Raw genomic sequence first — 16,596 nt, forward strand, 5'->3', positions numbered from 1 at the left:
TTGAAAATAAAGTCAATGACAGTGATAATGCAGTCCTCATATTATGGACCATGATGTGACAGGTTATGTTCACTTCATGACTCATTATATCTCATCCTGTCCTTTGAGGTATTTCTGCTGCTTTTCTTGAAATGGTCAAGGATTTTGAATAGGTCAATTACTGTGCAATCAGTAATGAGGAAATAACCCATTTAAGATGATCACTCATTGAGCTAGCAGAGAGGTTAGGATAGACTTTTATTTCAGAGGAGTTACTGAGGTATAGGGCTGGTGAAATGGGGAAGAGTGGGATGAGGAAATAGAAGAATAAACTGTACTTAGTAAAATTGTGTGTTGGTTATTCTATGTACGGGCTGCAGAGAGAAGTACTAAAATAACAAACTCTTGTACATTTACAATCAAGATTTTATTTAAGATAGTTTGAACTTTCTCATCACAATTGAAGACTATTTGTTTCATAATTAATATACAGATTTAGAAAGTCAAATGATGCTTGTCACAGTTACATTTCCCGATTTTGGAAAATAGTGATCTTATGTCAAACATTCCATGACTTCACAAGTTATCATGATGACCATGAAAGAAATGAAACATCTCATTTTGGTTTTAGTTCATGTAAATGACAAGAAAGTGACTATATCTCAGTGTTTCAGTGAAAATACTTCATACATTATATTAAATAGCAACGTATTATAGCATAAAATCTCACAATTGTAGAAAACCAGAGAAATGATGTACTTGTCTGCTAATAAATTGTGCTGCTCACAGTTTGAAAGTAGAAGCTATGAATGTTCAGAAGCCTCACAATAAATACAAAATAGGATATTACAGTATTTGCATTTTACCTGCAGGCTCCAACTTGGAACATAAATGTTCAAGGTAATTTGTTCTACCACAGCTTTATATGTACATTTTACTTGAGACTACTTCATTTTGTAGACCCCTATTTTGCCTTGGAACACCTATATTTTGCAACTTAGTCTTAAAGGTTTCAACTAAAAGTATCATTGTCATGCCTAAATATTTTTAAAAAGTATTTTAATTAACATTGATGCTAAAAATGAGAAATTAAGAATTAACATTACATTTTATTAACATTACTTACTAGTCTACTATGTCATAAATTTCATCAATATATTTTAAATAAGTGAAGGTTAGATGCCTCTTGATCTGCAAGTCCTCTTCAGTTCTGGTTTACTGTTACACTGTCACTGTGTCCTCTTTGTAAAACAGCTTTGGGGCTGGAACAGAAATGGACAGGTATGGAATTTTCCGAATGTGAGCAGATGTACTGGTTCCAATTGTCCTGAAGTTCACAATTCATGGATTATTTCTGTCTCATCATAAATTGCTGAATAACATACGTTACGAATAGCACAGACATCTCAGCCAATCGTATTTAATATCCATTTGGTGAAACTTTTCACCTTTACTTTAGTGAAATGAGCTTCCTGTTTGGCTGCTGGAGAGCAGAACTTCAAGCTGAATCTACACTGCAGTTACAGGCCTTGGCTTGAGGGAATATGGCATACAGCTAGCAACCGAAGTTACTACCACCTGTGTCCCTCAGTCAATGATGTATAACCTCTGTGTATTCACGCTCCAAATGGTAAGCCGAGCTCTGGTTAATTTTTAAAGTAATGAGTGTTCAGGCAGAAGGACTCCTTTTCTCCCAACACTAAATAGACTAATGCTGTCTGCACTTTAGCTAAGAAGCACCGACCTTAAAGAAATGTGGGACTGATTCAGCAGAATGATACAAACTGGAGAAACTCAGCAGGTCTTGCAACATCTGTAGAGAGAAAAACAATATTAATGTTTCAAGTCCAGTGCATGTTTTATCCAAATGAGGCCAGGCCTTGGAGAGTTCAGTTATGCTTGCACAAATTACGTTTGTATTCTGCGTACAGAAGGAATGTTCCTATTAAAGTATTTAAAATGTTAAAAGGATATTACAGGGTTAAAATGGAGAGTCTATTTAATTTGCTGAGAGAATCAAAAACTAGGTTGCTCAGTGGCAAAATCAGGAAGTAAGTTTCTCATGAAATGGGTAATAGGTATTTGGAATTCTCTTCCCCCAGATACTGGGAACTTTCAAGACTGAGAGAGATAAGTATTATGTATTGAAAGCAAAATACTGTAGGTGCTGGAAATCTAAAACAAACTCAGAATGCTGGAGAAACTCAGCAGGCCTGGCTGCATCTGGGGAGACAGAAATGGAATAAGTGTTTCGAGTCTTATGTGGTTTTTCTTCAGTATTATGTATTGTTATTTTCTTGGGTACAAAATGCCAAGGATACGTTGCAGGAAGTCAGAAATCAGGACAAGGCAGCAATGCTGTAGCGTGGCCAGCAAGTTCAATGAGGTAAGCTATACTCTATAAATGCACATGTAGAGGCTCAACTCAGCAATTTTTTTTCACCCATGAAACACAAATTGATCCTTTTGCTTTGGGTTGATTGAACCAGTGCATGGGTCAAGGCAGAAATTTATTTGACATCTTTCAATTGGACAAGTGTGTCTGGTCATACTTCCACCTGCCAGTGCCAAGCTAACGCGGTGCTCTCCCATGCCCCTTTGTAAGCTACCTCGCAAGGTCAACATTGGAGCATGGGGCATTATCCTACCTCAACCACTGCAAAGTCAACCCAAGCACATTTGGGACCAATCTCCTGAAGGAGAATGTTGTCATTATGGCACAGAATTTATTTTCATTTGTTTGAATGGATCCTTGAATATTCCTTTAAGCTGCATTTATTCCTGGGAAGAGCGTTTCCTTGTTGGTTTCCAACTCTTTGACAGTGATATCTCGAGCAAGGCCCTTTCTCTTCGCAAAGATTTCGCTGATCGAGAGTTCCCTCTCATCTTCGGGTTTGATTCGGTGCCTGATGTACCTCGCTTTCTTCGCTTCCGCAAAGGCTTCCAGAAAACTGGGCATGGTATGCATGGTTCTGGGCAACCCATCTGGAGCATAAAACTCCGAATCGTATCCAGGGTTTTCATGGCAAGCTGAGAGCGGTGGGCTGCTTGTGGACTCCCTGGATCTGCTTTGTCCTTGGGCTTGATCGCTGCCATCAGTCTCGACATCGCTTGCTTCTTGCTCTGTTTGGTCAACTACACCTTGGTTTTCTCTCCCACTGGCCTCATCCAGGACTGTTGACTTCTCTGAAATACTCACGTGTTTGGTGTTGGGGTGCTTCAGTGCTGATAACTTGATGCTGTTGATTGAGGTTTCGGCTTTGAGTTTGCTGGATGGTGTGTCAGGCTGGATCTGTCTTGCACCCGGGTGCCCGTCAGACTTTTCCTGCCTGCTGCTCAACCCATTGAGGAAGTTGTTTATCTGTGTCTGCAAAGTGAGCGAGGCACTAGGTGGCATCACAATCCTGCCAGCCTTTGTAGAGTAACAGCTCTGCATCCTAAAATTGTAAAGCAAAGCAAAACATTTGAGCTTATGTATGGCATGTTCTTTTGCGTGTTGGCTCCAGTGCAAGTTGGCCTTTTAAACTTGGTTTGAGTTTGAATATACCAGTCATGTCTAATCCATTTCAAATATACTTCCGCTGGACTGACTGGAGTGAGAAAAAGAGATAACTCAAGAGTTTCTGAATAGAGTCAATAAGAAATCTTGGTTCTTAAAAATTTAAGCCGAAGTCACACCAAAACTTACCCACAGGTAGCCCAGATAGATCAATGTCTTCAAGCTAACTGTTGCATTAATCCACATTCTTACTAATTTCAATAGCATGCAATGGGCTAGTATTTGGCATGGGGTGCTGGTGGGGGAGTGGGTAAGAAATAAGAACATTGAGTTCACGGGTTATCTCCTGCTCACAAATGAAGAAAATAGCTTTATTTTGGATGGGTGGAACTTCTCGAAATAAAAATTAAAGCACTTTACCTGCTGTGCTCAGTGGATTTCTGAGCTACAGATCTTTCACTGTTAAAAACAGGCAGATCTGTGAAAAGCTACAGCATCACAGAGATCAGAAGTGCTGCCAAGAAAATATTCACCAGGGGGCAGTGTAATTACTTTATCCCGATCACCCCACTGGAAACTGAGTGGATGAGTGGCTAGTTAAAACTCGGAGTCACTTGATCTGGAGATTCTGCCAGTCCCCGATTGTAAGTGAAACTTCTGGATAGACAGTTACATTGCGTATTCAAAGCTAGTAGGGTCCTAACTTACACATGCCAGTTGTAGTTTGATCTTGACCATCATTAGTACTAACCAGCCGGAATGTGGAGAGTGAGGCAGGTTGGCGCAGGGGAGACAAGTTTGCTGATGACACAAAAAATAGATGGAAAGGCAAGTAATGATGATGACTCAAAGAGTCTGCACAGGGAAAACAGGCAGGTTAAGCAAGTGTGAAAAAATTTCACAGATGGGATATAAAGTGGGAAAAACGTGAGGTTACGTTCTTGGGTGGGAAGAATACAGGGGCCGAATATTATTTAAATGGAGAAAGATTGCAGAAAGCTATAGAACGGAGGAATTTGGCAGGCCTCATTCCTGAATCACAAAAGGTCCAAGTTCCGTGGAAAACAAAGAAGGCAAATGGAACGTTGCCCTTTATTTCAAAGGGAATGGAGTACAAAAGTAGGAAGACTTTACCAAAACTACACAACAAACGTGTCAAACCACAGCTGGGACATTGTGATCAATTTTGGGCTATCTACCTGAGGAAAGATATCCTGACACTGGGGACAGTCCAGAGAATGTTCAGTTGGCTGACACTGGGTACAGAGGGAATGTCTTTTGAGGACATGTTGAGTAATTTGCACTTGAACACACTGGAGTTTAGAAGAATGAGAAGTAACTTGATTGAAACATCCAAGATTCTTAGGGTAAATGGAGAAAGGTTTTTTTCATCCATTTGTGGGAGAGACAAGGATGGCATCATCTCAGAATGATGGGTCACATCCTTAGACATGTGGTGAGAGGTGAAAACAGAGGTGAGGAGGAATTTCTTCTGTCAGAGGGCAATGCATTTGTAGAATACTTTATCACAGAAGGTGATCAAGGCTGGGGTATTAAGTATATTCATGGCTGAGACAGACAGATTTTTAATCAGTCAGGGAATCAAGGGTTATAGCGAGAAGGCAGGAAAGTGGAGTTAAGGAATATCACATCACCCAAGATGTCACTGAATGGAGGAGCAAACTCGGCAGGCCAAATACCTAATTCTGCTCCTATGTCTTTTGGTTTTATGGTTTTGTCCACCAGATAAAGAGAACATGAAGCCATTTTTTTCTAAGTTCCTTTGATCTTTATCATATCCACTCAGTGGAGATCTTGTGGTGCTGCAGGCAGAGTCCCTGCCTCTGAACCACAGCTCTGTGTTCAAGTCCCAAGCTTTCTGGTGGCCAAAGAAGGGACTTTCATAACATCATTAAACAGGTTGAAGACTCTTCTAATATAATGGCAGTGGCAGATGGTAAGGTAGGAGAAATTCCTGGTTGGCCATCTGATAGTAAGAACATTGGAGCATTCAACATTTCTGTCCAATAGCTTCAGACTATATACTTGTTGCCATAGTAAATTTCTTAACTTGGAGTGCCTGACTGAACCACTTAGACCTGAAAGTTGAAAAGAAATTCTCTCATGATCACTGAGCGTTCCTTCTTAACATTTAATGTTGTACAACTAGCAATGAATATTACATAAAAACCAAATAAATTGCAGATGCATGGATAAACAGAAATTGCTGGAAAAGCTCAGCAGGTCTGGCGGCATCTGTGGAGAGAAATCAGAGTCAATGTTTCGAGTCGAGTACCCCTTCGGTTTTGAGAAAGGAAATGTTAACTCTGAGTTCTCTCCACAGATGCTGACTGACCTGCTGAGCTTTTCCAGCAATTTCTGTTTCTGTACCATTGAAGATTATTAGAGACGGTCTTTAGGTTTACACAAATCTAGGTAAGTATTTCATTACCTGATTCTTTCTGATTCCAGTATGACAGCGTGATTATTCACGCCCGGAATGCTGGGCAAAATGAGATTACTCAAGCCAGACTTCCCTCTGGTCGAAGTGCTATTATCAGGATACAGCATTCTGAGATTTCCTAATGCCTTCTTGGAATAACCTGAGGATTGAGAGAGTGTTAAATATTTGAGCCAGATTTGCAGATAGGAAGTAAAACTTAATAACGCAACAACTTGAGGAACCATGATGAAGGAGTTAGGGTTGAAGTTGAGTGAAACCGCAGTATCAATAGACTTAATGTTAAACATATTCAGAGCCACCATTGGTAAAGCCAAAGGAATATTGAATTTCACATCAAAAATGGTAGATTATATCAAAAGAATCTATGATCAAACCATATCAGAGCTTCCCCAAGTCGGGATCAGGATCCCCAAAACAGGTAGCAAGCTACAACTTTGGGGTTGTGATTTCTGAGTCAGCAAGGGTTACCACTGCCCTATCAGAGACTAGCAATTTTGCAGCAAGTGACTTACATCTTGCATCCACAAAGCCTGTCCCCCATTTACAAGGCACACTTCGGGAGTGTGATGGGATACTCCCCATGTGCCTTAAGTAACTGTCAAGAAATTTGACGCCATCCAGGACAAAGCAAACTGCATGACTAGCACCCCCATCCACCACTTTCATTCCCTTTCCCACCAACTCACAATGGCAGTACTGTGTACCATTTACAAGATACACTGTAGTAACTTAGCAAGCTCCAGTGACAAACCCTCCAAATTTACATTCTACCACCTAGAGGGATGAGGGCCACAGATGTATGGGAACATATGGCCTTCAAATTTGCCTGCAAGCCACATATTACATTGAAAACGTATGTCTGTTTCTTTATTGTCACTGGGTCAAAATCCAGAAATTTCCTCCCTTACAGCACCGTGGGTATCCCCATACCTCAACAACTGTAGTGGTTCATCATCACTTTCTCAAGCACAATAGATGCTAACTTAGCAACTGACAACCAGGTCCCACGAATGAATAAATTTAGGGATAGTTTCCATGAAGACCCTTCCCATTCCTACTTCTATGGATCCCTGGATTAGTCTACACTGCTTTAGAAGAGAAGGCTACTGACCAGGAAATGTGCAAGGACGGACTTGCCTAACGTGGAATGTCGTTTTTTTATGTCTGTTTCTGCGTTGTACGACTATGACTCTATATGCATATGGATAATGATGGGATAGTGTGGGGGAGGGGCTTAGATTGGTTCACAGGTCGGGGCAACATCGAGGGCCGAAGGGCCTGTTCTGCGCTGTAATGTTCTATGTTCTATAACCGCCTTTCAGAAACCACCCAGGAAATTCATGAATGAAAATTCAACTGAAGAAATTCAGTTCTGTACAAATTTCCTCAGAGAAAACATACTTTTCTGCATTTATGTTATAGTTCTGTTGACATTTTACAGGAGATTCAAGCATAATTTTCCCTCCCTCCATTGTATTTTTCCATGGCAACAACTCTTTTGCACGAGAGGGAAGTAGAGCATGGAGGTCTCGTCAAATAATTGACTTTCAGGATAATTTGCATTTAAGGAGATTGCATCAAACTGTGAAAAAGTTGAACTGTGAGAATATCAATATTCTACTGTAATCACTCTTAAGACAGAATCTGAGCGAATCTCTGGGTTAACAGGGGGCAACTCACCATTTTTTATTCTTATCAGGTCTCTCTGGATCTGCCTTTGTTCTTTGATCATTCTGTCAATGCAATAAAATCTTGCCTCCTCCAAATTCTGTAATCCATTCTGGAGCCTAGCTTCTGCACGCTTGGACTCACGCCTCTCTGCCTCCAACTGCCTTGTTATGCCTCCTTCGAAAATATGCGACCTCAGGCGTTGCATTTTCTCGGTGGAAGCTACAAGGCAAACATTATGCATTAGCGGCCACTCTGTACATTGACACTCTGGCAAAGACAATCCTACCTGTATTAGGGTCAATCTCATTAATGGCACAACATGGAGAATACTTTTGGGTCCCATTTACAGAATTTGACAGATTTTTGAAGGTTTTTTCATCAATGTTTGGACCTCAGAAAGGAAGAAAGGAGGGAAGACAGAAACAGGAGGAGCTTTCATACAGTTCCTTGAGCATGTTCCACCATTCATGAGGAACTTGGCAGATCTGTAACTATTCTATTGATGGATCTTGTCTCTGTAAACGTTAATACCCCTATCTACCATAATCACTTTGAATGGTTTCTATTGACCCAGTCACAAAAAGTTTTTGGGGAGAGTGTTATATATTTCCAATGTCATTTTCACAAACAAACTATTTCCTGCCATTAACATCAACTGTCTCACTGTAACATTAAGATTACGCACCCTTGTTGGGAATTCCTCCAACGAAGGATATAGTTTCTTTTGATCAGACTTATCAACTCCTATAATCAAGCAGAATGTACCTTAATCATCTATAGGTAAAGAAACAGCTGAGTCAATGCAACTCATTCTTAGGAGTTTACCGCTTTAGTTCTGGTACATCTGTTCTGTGTTCTATCTTGTATTTCTTTCCTGTGGGAAAATGTCCAGGCTGAACAAAGTACTCCAAATTGGGTCTAAACAGAACAAACACTATTACATGACTTCAATTAGCGTATATTTCAGCCCCCTGAGGAAGAAAGACCAACATTCCACTGGCATTTTATGTAGCCGTGAGTAAATATTTAGAGTAAGGGGAAGGGAGTGGGAAAACATTATCATGGATGATTTTGAGAATGTTCGTTGGGAAGAGAGAAAGGGAAAAAAAGCTGAATGATGGCAGGCTGGTTCAACTACTAACTTGGCAATCTGGACTCCATTGTGATTGGAGTGGTTCAGAGCCATACCTGATAAAAGGACAGTCAGAATTGAAAACTGGTGAATTTATACAATGCTCTCTATCCAGCAACAGAAACTCCAGAAGGTTTTGAAGTTTACAGTCAATTAGTAGGTTTTCATGTATGCATCAGAAATTTTCACCTGAAGCTTACTGTTGTCAGGAAGTGAACAAAATCAATCTTGAACTGTTAACTCAGAGATAGGGAATAAAGGCTGCTGATCAAATCTGTTAATGGCAGTGCCAGTATTGCCAGCTCATGGCAGTCACTGAAAGTTGTAATACTTTCTCGGGGTTTCAGAGAAACATAAGGCCAGATTTCTGTGAAAAGAGCCATCACTTTCCTGCAACATTTCTCACAACTTACTCAATTATGATTGATCTTTCTTCCACCTCAGTTTGTAGAAGTGTCGTGGTTTACACAATCAGTGCTCACCACTGATTCTGAACAAAGCTGCCCACAAAAAGCTGGTAGCCTCTGAGGCATAGATTCCCGCTTTCGAGATGTCACACTGAATCTGGTGCCAAGTCAAGGGGATCGCTAGGTGCCCAGCAACAGTGATGTCATCAAGCAGGATAAGTAGCCATTCGCAGTGAAGTATTCTCACAGACACCAAACCAGGAAGCAAAATGCACTGCTCACACCGTACTTTAAAAATAAAGGTTTCATAAAACAAATGATTGGGACATACACAAGGAATTAAGGTGGAGATATGATAAACGAAGTTTTAAACAGAAATACAGAGTTGGTTATAATAGATATTTAGACATTAATAATATTTGATCAGGGTTAGTGAAGCACTCAGGAGTACAGTTCCTATCTTAACTACAGCTCAGGTATTATAAATGTCTCCCTAATCCTTTCCTTTGTTGTTGTTTAAACTTAATTTTCTAATTAACTTTTTCAGAGACGTTATTACACACACCTGCAGCAGGTGGAACTTTTTCCGAGCCTCCTGGTCTAATAAACGGCCCTTTAAATGTGCTGTCACATGAAACACCCTTAACACCTTAAAATTGTATGTAGAGCCATACAGATGTACAGCATGGAGACAGACCCTTCAGTCCAACTCCTTCAAGCTGCCCAGAAATCCTAAATGAACGTAGTTCCATTTGCCAGCATTTGGCCCATAACTCTTTCAACCTTTCCTACTCATATGCCCATCCAGATGCCTTTTAAATGGTGTAACTGTACCTCTCTCCATCACTTCCTCTGGCAGCTAATTCCATACGTGCACTATCCTCTGCGTGAAATAGTTACCCCTTGGGTCCTTTTTAAATCTTTCCCCTCTCACCTTGAATCTATGCCCTTTAGTTTTGAACTGCCCTTCCCTGTGGTTAAAGACCTTGGCTATTCACCCTATCTGTTCCCCTCTTGATTTTATAAACCCCTATAAGGGCACTCCTCAGCCTCCAATGCTGCAGGGAAAATAGCACCAGCCTATTCGGCCTCTCCCTATAGCTCAAATGCTCCAACCCCGGCAACATCCTTGTGCATCTCTTCCAAACCCTTTCAAGATTCACAGCATCTTTCCTATGACAGGGAGGCCGCAACTGAACACAGTATTCCAAAAGTCACTTGACCAATGTCATGTACAACTGCAAGATGACCTCCCAACTGCCACACAACTCAACACATTTGATATAAATGATAAAGTGGCTTTGGGCAAACTGTTACAGAAATAGTAGTAACTGCCGATGCTGGAGAATCTGAGATAACATGGTGTGAAGCTGGATGAACACAGCGGGCCAAGCAGCATCAGAGGAGCAGGAAAGTTTGACGTTTGGGGTCGAGGATCTCGATCCCAAACGTCAAACTTTACTGCTACTCTGACGCTGCTTGGGCTGCTGTGCTCATCCAGCTTCACACCGTGTTATCTTTGAGCAAAATGTTTCTGTTTTGGATTTTCTTTGCACTATTTCTTTTTGGTGAGTGAATGTCTTCTGATTGCACTCTGTAGCGAGGTGGGTCAATTTTCCTTCGTTTTTCAGAAAAACATTTACAATTACATAGTGCCTAGAAAAGATCTTCCTTCATTGCATTCAGATAATCAGACAGAATTGGAACCTTAGGAAGTAGAAATGGCAAACAACTTCCAAAGTGTTACTAGGTTAACACCAAAAAAAATCAATCAGTCTCCTATACAAATAAATTGTCCCGACATGCTGCTTTATGTTTACCTCCTGATAGCGCATGTTGCTCTTTTGACTTTTAAGTGGACGTGCATCATTATTACAATTTGAAAAGATTTGCTGTATATGATTTGAAGACTCACCTTTCCGATGATCTAAAGAATTTGCCAGCAAAAAAGATTCATGGTTCAGGCTTTTTAACCTGGACGTGTTGCTTTCATATAAACTAATCTTATTAAAGCATGTTTTTTTAGCTTTCACTCCAGATTCAGAATTTGAAGATGGGGTAGTTATATTGCGACAACAATGGTAACATTCACTAAGGTTTGTAATATTGGGTCCACAAAAAACTTGTCATTGTTTATGGTTGCTTGGCTATAAGCTTCAAATTGGTGTCCATTGTAAGCAATACCAAAATCGTCTACGTTAACTATGTTTATGTATCCAGGATTTAGACATTGCCATGCTCCTGTTTTATGTGAACTCTAAAGTACTTTTTGGATCTTAAAAACCGATCGTGAAAGACTACAAGAAAGCTGGCTGCAGAAGGAGCACCTGAGCTTCACTGTGAACCAAGGGGGTCAGGCCATATCTGACAAAAGGACAGTCAGAATTGAAAATTACCTTAGTGAGATTGCACAAAGTCCTCTATCCAGCAAAAGGAACTCTAGAAAGTTTTGGTATTTGCGGTCACTAAGTAGGTTTTCACATATGCATTAGCAATTTTCACCTGATGCTGGTGATGTCAGGAATTGACCAAAATCAATCTTGGGTTGTTAACTTAGAGCAGCTGACTCCTTTTGTGGAGAGAATCATTCCACACAGTCTGTCATCATGGAAACATGCTGACTGATGTTGACTGTAGTCCTTTTCCTGAAATAAATCAAAAGGTAAATTGAAATGGGATACAGAGAAGCATTTTAACTCTGAAGATGTGAATGTCACAACAAATGTTCAGTTGACCTCAGCCTCACCTCATTTGGAAAAACACTTTGAAATGCACACGATGAGATGGTGAGTGTTTCTCAGTATCTTAGCAGTTTCCTGCTGCTGGCCCAAATAAAACCATCCAAACCTTTGTCTTACACCGTTAGCTGGAAAGGAGTGAGATCCACTTCAACCACCAGCAACTGGATAAATTCCTATCCATTCTACTGGTGAGACAAGCTGGCTGTTCAGCCATAAAATCCCAGCATCACTGAAGATCTGATTTGGTTTTAGCCATAACTCAGATAGTGGGTCTTAGTCCCATTCCAAAGTCGTGATCCCCACATGAATGTTGACACCGGAGAGTGTGGTACTGAGGGAGTATTGTGCTGAGGAGGCACAGTCCTTTGGGTGTTATTAAACCAAGACCCTATCTAGGCACCTGCAAATGAGCCCATGGTACTAATTCAAGAAATGCAGGACAGTGTCTTGGGCATGATCACATTGAAACATACTAATGCTGTTTACTAGACTGCATGTTTGTTTTAAAGTTAGCACAACATGCAGTCAAATAAACAGCATTTAATGCAGAAATATTGACAGCAAAGTTCGTACAAGGTGAGTGCAAAACAAAGTTGGTAATGAACGAACAATTTAACGAAAAATAATAAACATAGAAAGGTTAGCAAACGGTGTGCAGTAATTGCACATCCAGGGGATTAATGGAGTACAAACAATACATTGAAACTATTCCAGCTCTCTCCTGCGTGGTCGCTATTTTAACCTTACTTTCCAGCCTAGTTTACCTTATGTCCCTTCCACCAGTCGTAATGGACAGAGGAAGTTACTTACCGCTCAGAGAAAGGATGAATGTGAAAAATAACACGTCTCTTTCGGGAAGCTCACGGTGATGTCGTGGGCGACCTTCAGCGTGTGAACGGCAGAAGTGCTGATGCTGATCAGCGCGTCCCTGCTCAACACTGCTGCTGCCGGAGGCCCCAGCTCCCTGTATAAATCTGCACCTCACTGAGCGGCCTGCTCCCCCCTGCCTTTCTCGTTGCCACTGGGAACGAACCGTCCGTCAAATTTTGTCACAAGCCCCCGCCTTGCCTTGTGAAAGTAAATAGGCCTGTGATATGAGGCAGCCGGAAAGGAACTTTTCTGTTTCAAAGTTATGATAACAAGAGCTCTTGTTCAAGTGAGAAAAATGCTCAGCCAAAACGGTGTTGGAGAACAGATCAATTTTTATATGTTTTCCCACATAATCTCACCAGTATTTGCCTGCTCTACCTTCATGTGGTGCTGGGTAAGAGGTAGTTTACTGCCGTCATTCCTCATTGTCTTTACTTTGCCTTTTGCAATTAGTGACAGAGGATGTATCACGACAGAATATTTACAGCAGAGGCACTGCATTTAGGTGACGAGATGGTTTATTGCACAAAAACCGAAAGAACTGCAGATGCTGGAAATCAGAACCAAAAAGAGAAATTGCTGAGAAAGCTCAGCTCGCCTGGCAGCATCTTTGGAGAGAAACCAAAGTTTTTTGGGCCCAGTGACTGCTCCCCGGAACTGATGATTTACTGCACAATGGCAAAACATACAACCTCATTTAGTCAGATTTTATTACGAGCCCCTTTTGGGAGCTGGCACAGAAACATCTGCCCCTCCAAAACCTAGATTTCCCTGTCTCTACCCACAGACTGTGTGTGACATCAGACTAGGTTAGATTCAGGATAGACCCGATGAAGGGTCTCGGCCTGAAACATCAGCTTTCTTGCTCCTCTGATGCTGCTTAGCCTGCTTTGTTCATCCAGCTCTACACCTTGTTATCTCGGATTCTCCAGCATGTGTAGTTCCCATTGTCTCTAACATTAGATCCAGAACTATTTTACAAACATCTCACCCCAAACGGTCTCACACATAGTCATACTGCTTTGGGTGTAGCTGTGTGACTTACCATTTTTATGCTAAGTGTTATTATCAGGGAGTTTCATGGAAGGTTTCCCACCTTGGCTCAAAGTGACATATCTCACAGATCTTCCACTGTTCACCTTATTAAATCTACAATGTCCTTCCAACCCATCAGGCAGCACTGTAACATTCATGTTACTGGTCTCTGTTTAAAGCAAAGCTCCATACCACTTCAAATGCTAGGAGCCAGGAACTCCTTTTCATACTATGCTGCTGGACCATTGTTTGGAAAGGAAATATCCCCAAAAGGAAAAGTGACAACCCACTTTGGTGAAAGGGACCTCGCCACAATGCTCTTCATTGAATCCCTGCGGTGTGGAAACAGTCCCTTTGGCCCAACAAGTCCACATCGACCCTCAGAGCATCCCACCCAGACCCATTTCCCCTATAACCTACCTAATCTACACATGCTTGAACACCTTGGGCAATTTAGTACGACCAACCCACCTCACCTGCACATCCTTGGACTGTGGGAGGAAACCAGAGCACCCAGAGGAAACCCACGCAGACACGGGGAGAACGTGCAAACTCCGCACAGACAGTCGCCCGAGGGTGAAATTGAACCCGGGTCCTTGGTGCTGTGAAGCAGCAGTGCTAACCACTGAGCCGAGCTCCTCTTCAAAACATTTGTAAAGATCAGTTCAGCAATTGCAGATCAGTCAGTTTAACCTTTGTAGTAGGGCAAATTGTGGAAACAATTATTCAGGGTAGAACATACAGTCCATGGAAAGATGTGGATTAATTTGGAAGAGTCAGCATGGATTTGTTAAGGAAAAAAATGCATCTAAATAACTTACTGGAGTTTTTGAGAGCAAGCAGAGAGGATCAACGAGGGGAAGACTATATTTGCGGCATGCATTTACTTCCAAAAGGCCTTCAATGTAGTGCCACCACAACAGACCTGAGGAAAGTTATAGGTTTAAAAATAAAAGGGCCAGGAGCAGCTTAGATACAAAAGTAGTGGAGGGATAAGGAACAAAGAATAATTTTGGGCCGGGAAGGTTTGTAGTGTAGTTCCCCAGGCTCTCTGTTTTAAATGAAAACAGAAAATGCTGGAGAAACTCAGCAGGTCAGGCAGCATCTGTGGAGATACCAATGGAAGGCTGAACTTTACTTCTTTTTGGGTTAAGTGTCAGTTGCATTAAGTTTTTTAAGAGGGTTTTTCACTGATTAGGTGAAATCTTAGCAAACTCACCTCATTAACTAGATACCCCAACCCATGACATCTCTCTCATCTGATTCCAGCTCCTCCTTACCATGCAGTACTCCTGGAACAGCCTTGCACTGCCCTGACATCCTAGATTCAACAGGCACAGTATAAGGCTGTCTTGTAGCTAGACAACTGCTGTTGTCCGGCGCTGCCCTACACAGTACTTGACGTTTGCCCTGGACATGGCAGACAAGGGAAATTTGCGGTCTCACTTTGTGGCTGAAGCCCTCGAGGTCCTGCTGGACTGGTGAGGCGAGCAGGCAGAATGTTATCTTTCCCCTGGACCAGCAAAAGAGGCCACGGCACCAGATCATAGTGCTGCTCTGAGGTTGCCTCCCAGCTCAGTGCACATTCAGCATTTGGAGGAACGCACATCAACACAGGGAGGAGATCAATGATCTTGTCCAGTCCACGAGCATAAGTGTCACCTTCTTCTCTCTGAAACCTTACACTCACTCTGACCCTGCTGCTGTACTCACTTCCATCAAGGCTCATGCTTTGCTCTTTTACTATTGCTGACAATCACCCAATTCAACCCTGTTACCACTAAACCTGTATGCTCCCTGCACTGCCTACTCATTTGCTTGGCACACCTCCTCAGCTGCGTTGAAAGTTGTACTGTGCCACCCACATCCATTTCCTGTCATATTCTCTAACTCCAAGAGGAAAACAGTGCACAATAAGGCAGAACGAGTAAAGAAGGGTGGTGACCTGCCCAACACACCCTTTATGTAGACAGTGTCCCGACTCTCACTGTCGTGACCAGCTGACAGACCGTGTCCAAGCCCCAGGATTGGTTTCGGAGGCTGCCATTGTCTTCCTGTGCCAGGACCCCCCACTGTGTGAGGGCTATCTCCCTTCACATGACTGAAGCCCGCTAACAACCGTGACCAGGTTCCTGCTTATGTGTCTGCTCTAAGCTGAAAGGCAAATCAGAAGTATTTTGAGCCTGATATCTTTGGCTGAGGGGGCAATGTGCATAAAGGCAAGACAAGGCAATGCAAGGCAGCGATGCTGTGAGCGCTGTAATAGTGACTTAAGAACTAGGAAATGCAGCCTGAATCAGTCCATTAGCTGAGTGTATGTTCCTCAAAATACAGCAAATGTAGGAGCATTGCAATGATAGTTGCCAGTTCAGCAATGAAGTGCAGCAGTGTACTGTACCTGCATTGGAAACATGCAATGAGAGTTCTTAGAGGCTGACAAATATTGGATGCCGATGTTTGTGGGCATGGCGTGTGTGTGGTTGATGCCCATGGAACGTGCCCTGAAGTGTTGGTGCCCACTGTCTAACATGGATGTCCTTTGGAGCAAGTGGTGAACCTATATGCCCGCTCTGATCTCCATGTTGACATTCCTTGATTCCTAACCTGTTTGGTGAATTTGGTAAGATAGGACGCTGAATATTTGTGAGGCACATTGTATCATTAATAGGCACTTAAAAAAAATTAACAAGCTGTAATCCACTTTAGTTAGCAACTTGTCATTGCCTAGCGAGAATCTCACCCCACCAATCATCAAAAGCATTAAAGACTGTGCAAAGATAACAAGGTGTGGAGCTGGA

At 42.0% G+C, this 16,596-nt stretch overlaps 1 protein-coding gene across 3 annotated transcripts; it reads right to left on the minus strand.

Annotated features, from left to right (window-relative positions):
• Window positions 1–384: 384 nt before the first annotated feature.
• Window positions 385–13,199, minus strand: LOC125456003 (coiled-coil domain-containing protein 190). 3 transcript variants are annotated; one of them, XM_048538603.2, is made up of 5 exons: window positions 13,123–13,199; window positions 11,655–11,797; window positions 7,623–7,832; window positions 5,931–6,081; window positions 385–3,416 (listed from the first exon to the last, which is right to left on the minus strand). In XM_048538603.2, exons 3-5 carry the CDS (start codon window positions 7,816–7,818, stop codon window positions 2,744–2,746), a joined length of 1,020 nt encoding a protein of 339 aa, XP_048394560.1. In that variant the 5' UTR covers window positions 7,819–7,832; window positions 11,655–11,797; window positions 13,123–13,199; the 3' UTR covers window positions 385–2,743. The 3 variants fall into 3 exon arrangements, with proteins under 3 accessions (XP_048394560.1, XP_048394559.1, XP_048394561.1); XM_048538602.2 differs by lacking the exon at window positions 13,123–13,199 and adding an exon at window positions 12,704–12,902; XM_048538604.2 differs by lacking the exon at window positions 13,123–13,199 and having other exon boundaries at window positions 11,549–11,664.
• Between the last annotated feature and the right edge of the window lie 3,397 nt (window positions 13,200–16,596).

The sequence above is a fragment of the Stegostoma tigrinum genome, chromosome 8, assembly GCF_030684315.1.
Source record: "Stegostoma tigrinum isolate sSteTig4 chromosome 8, sSteTig4.hap1, whole genome shotgun sequence".
Taxonomy (NCBI): Eukaryota; Metazoa; Chordata; class Chondrichthyes; order Orectolobiformes; family Stegostomatidae; genus Stegostoma; species Stegostoma tigrinum.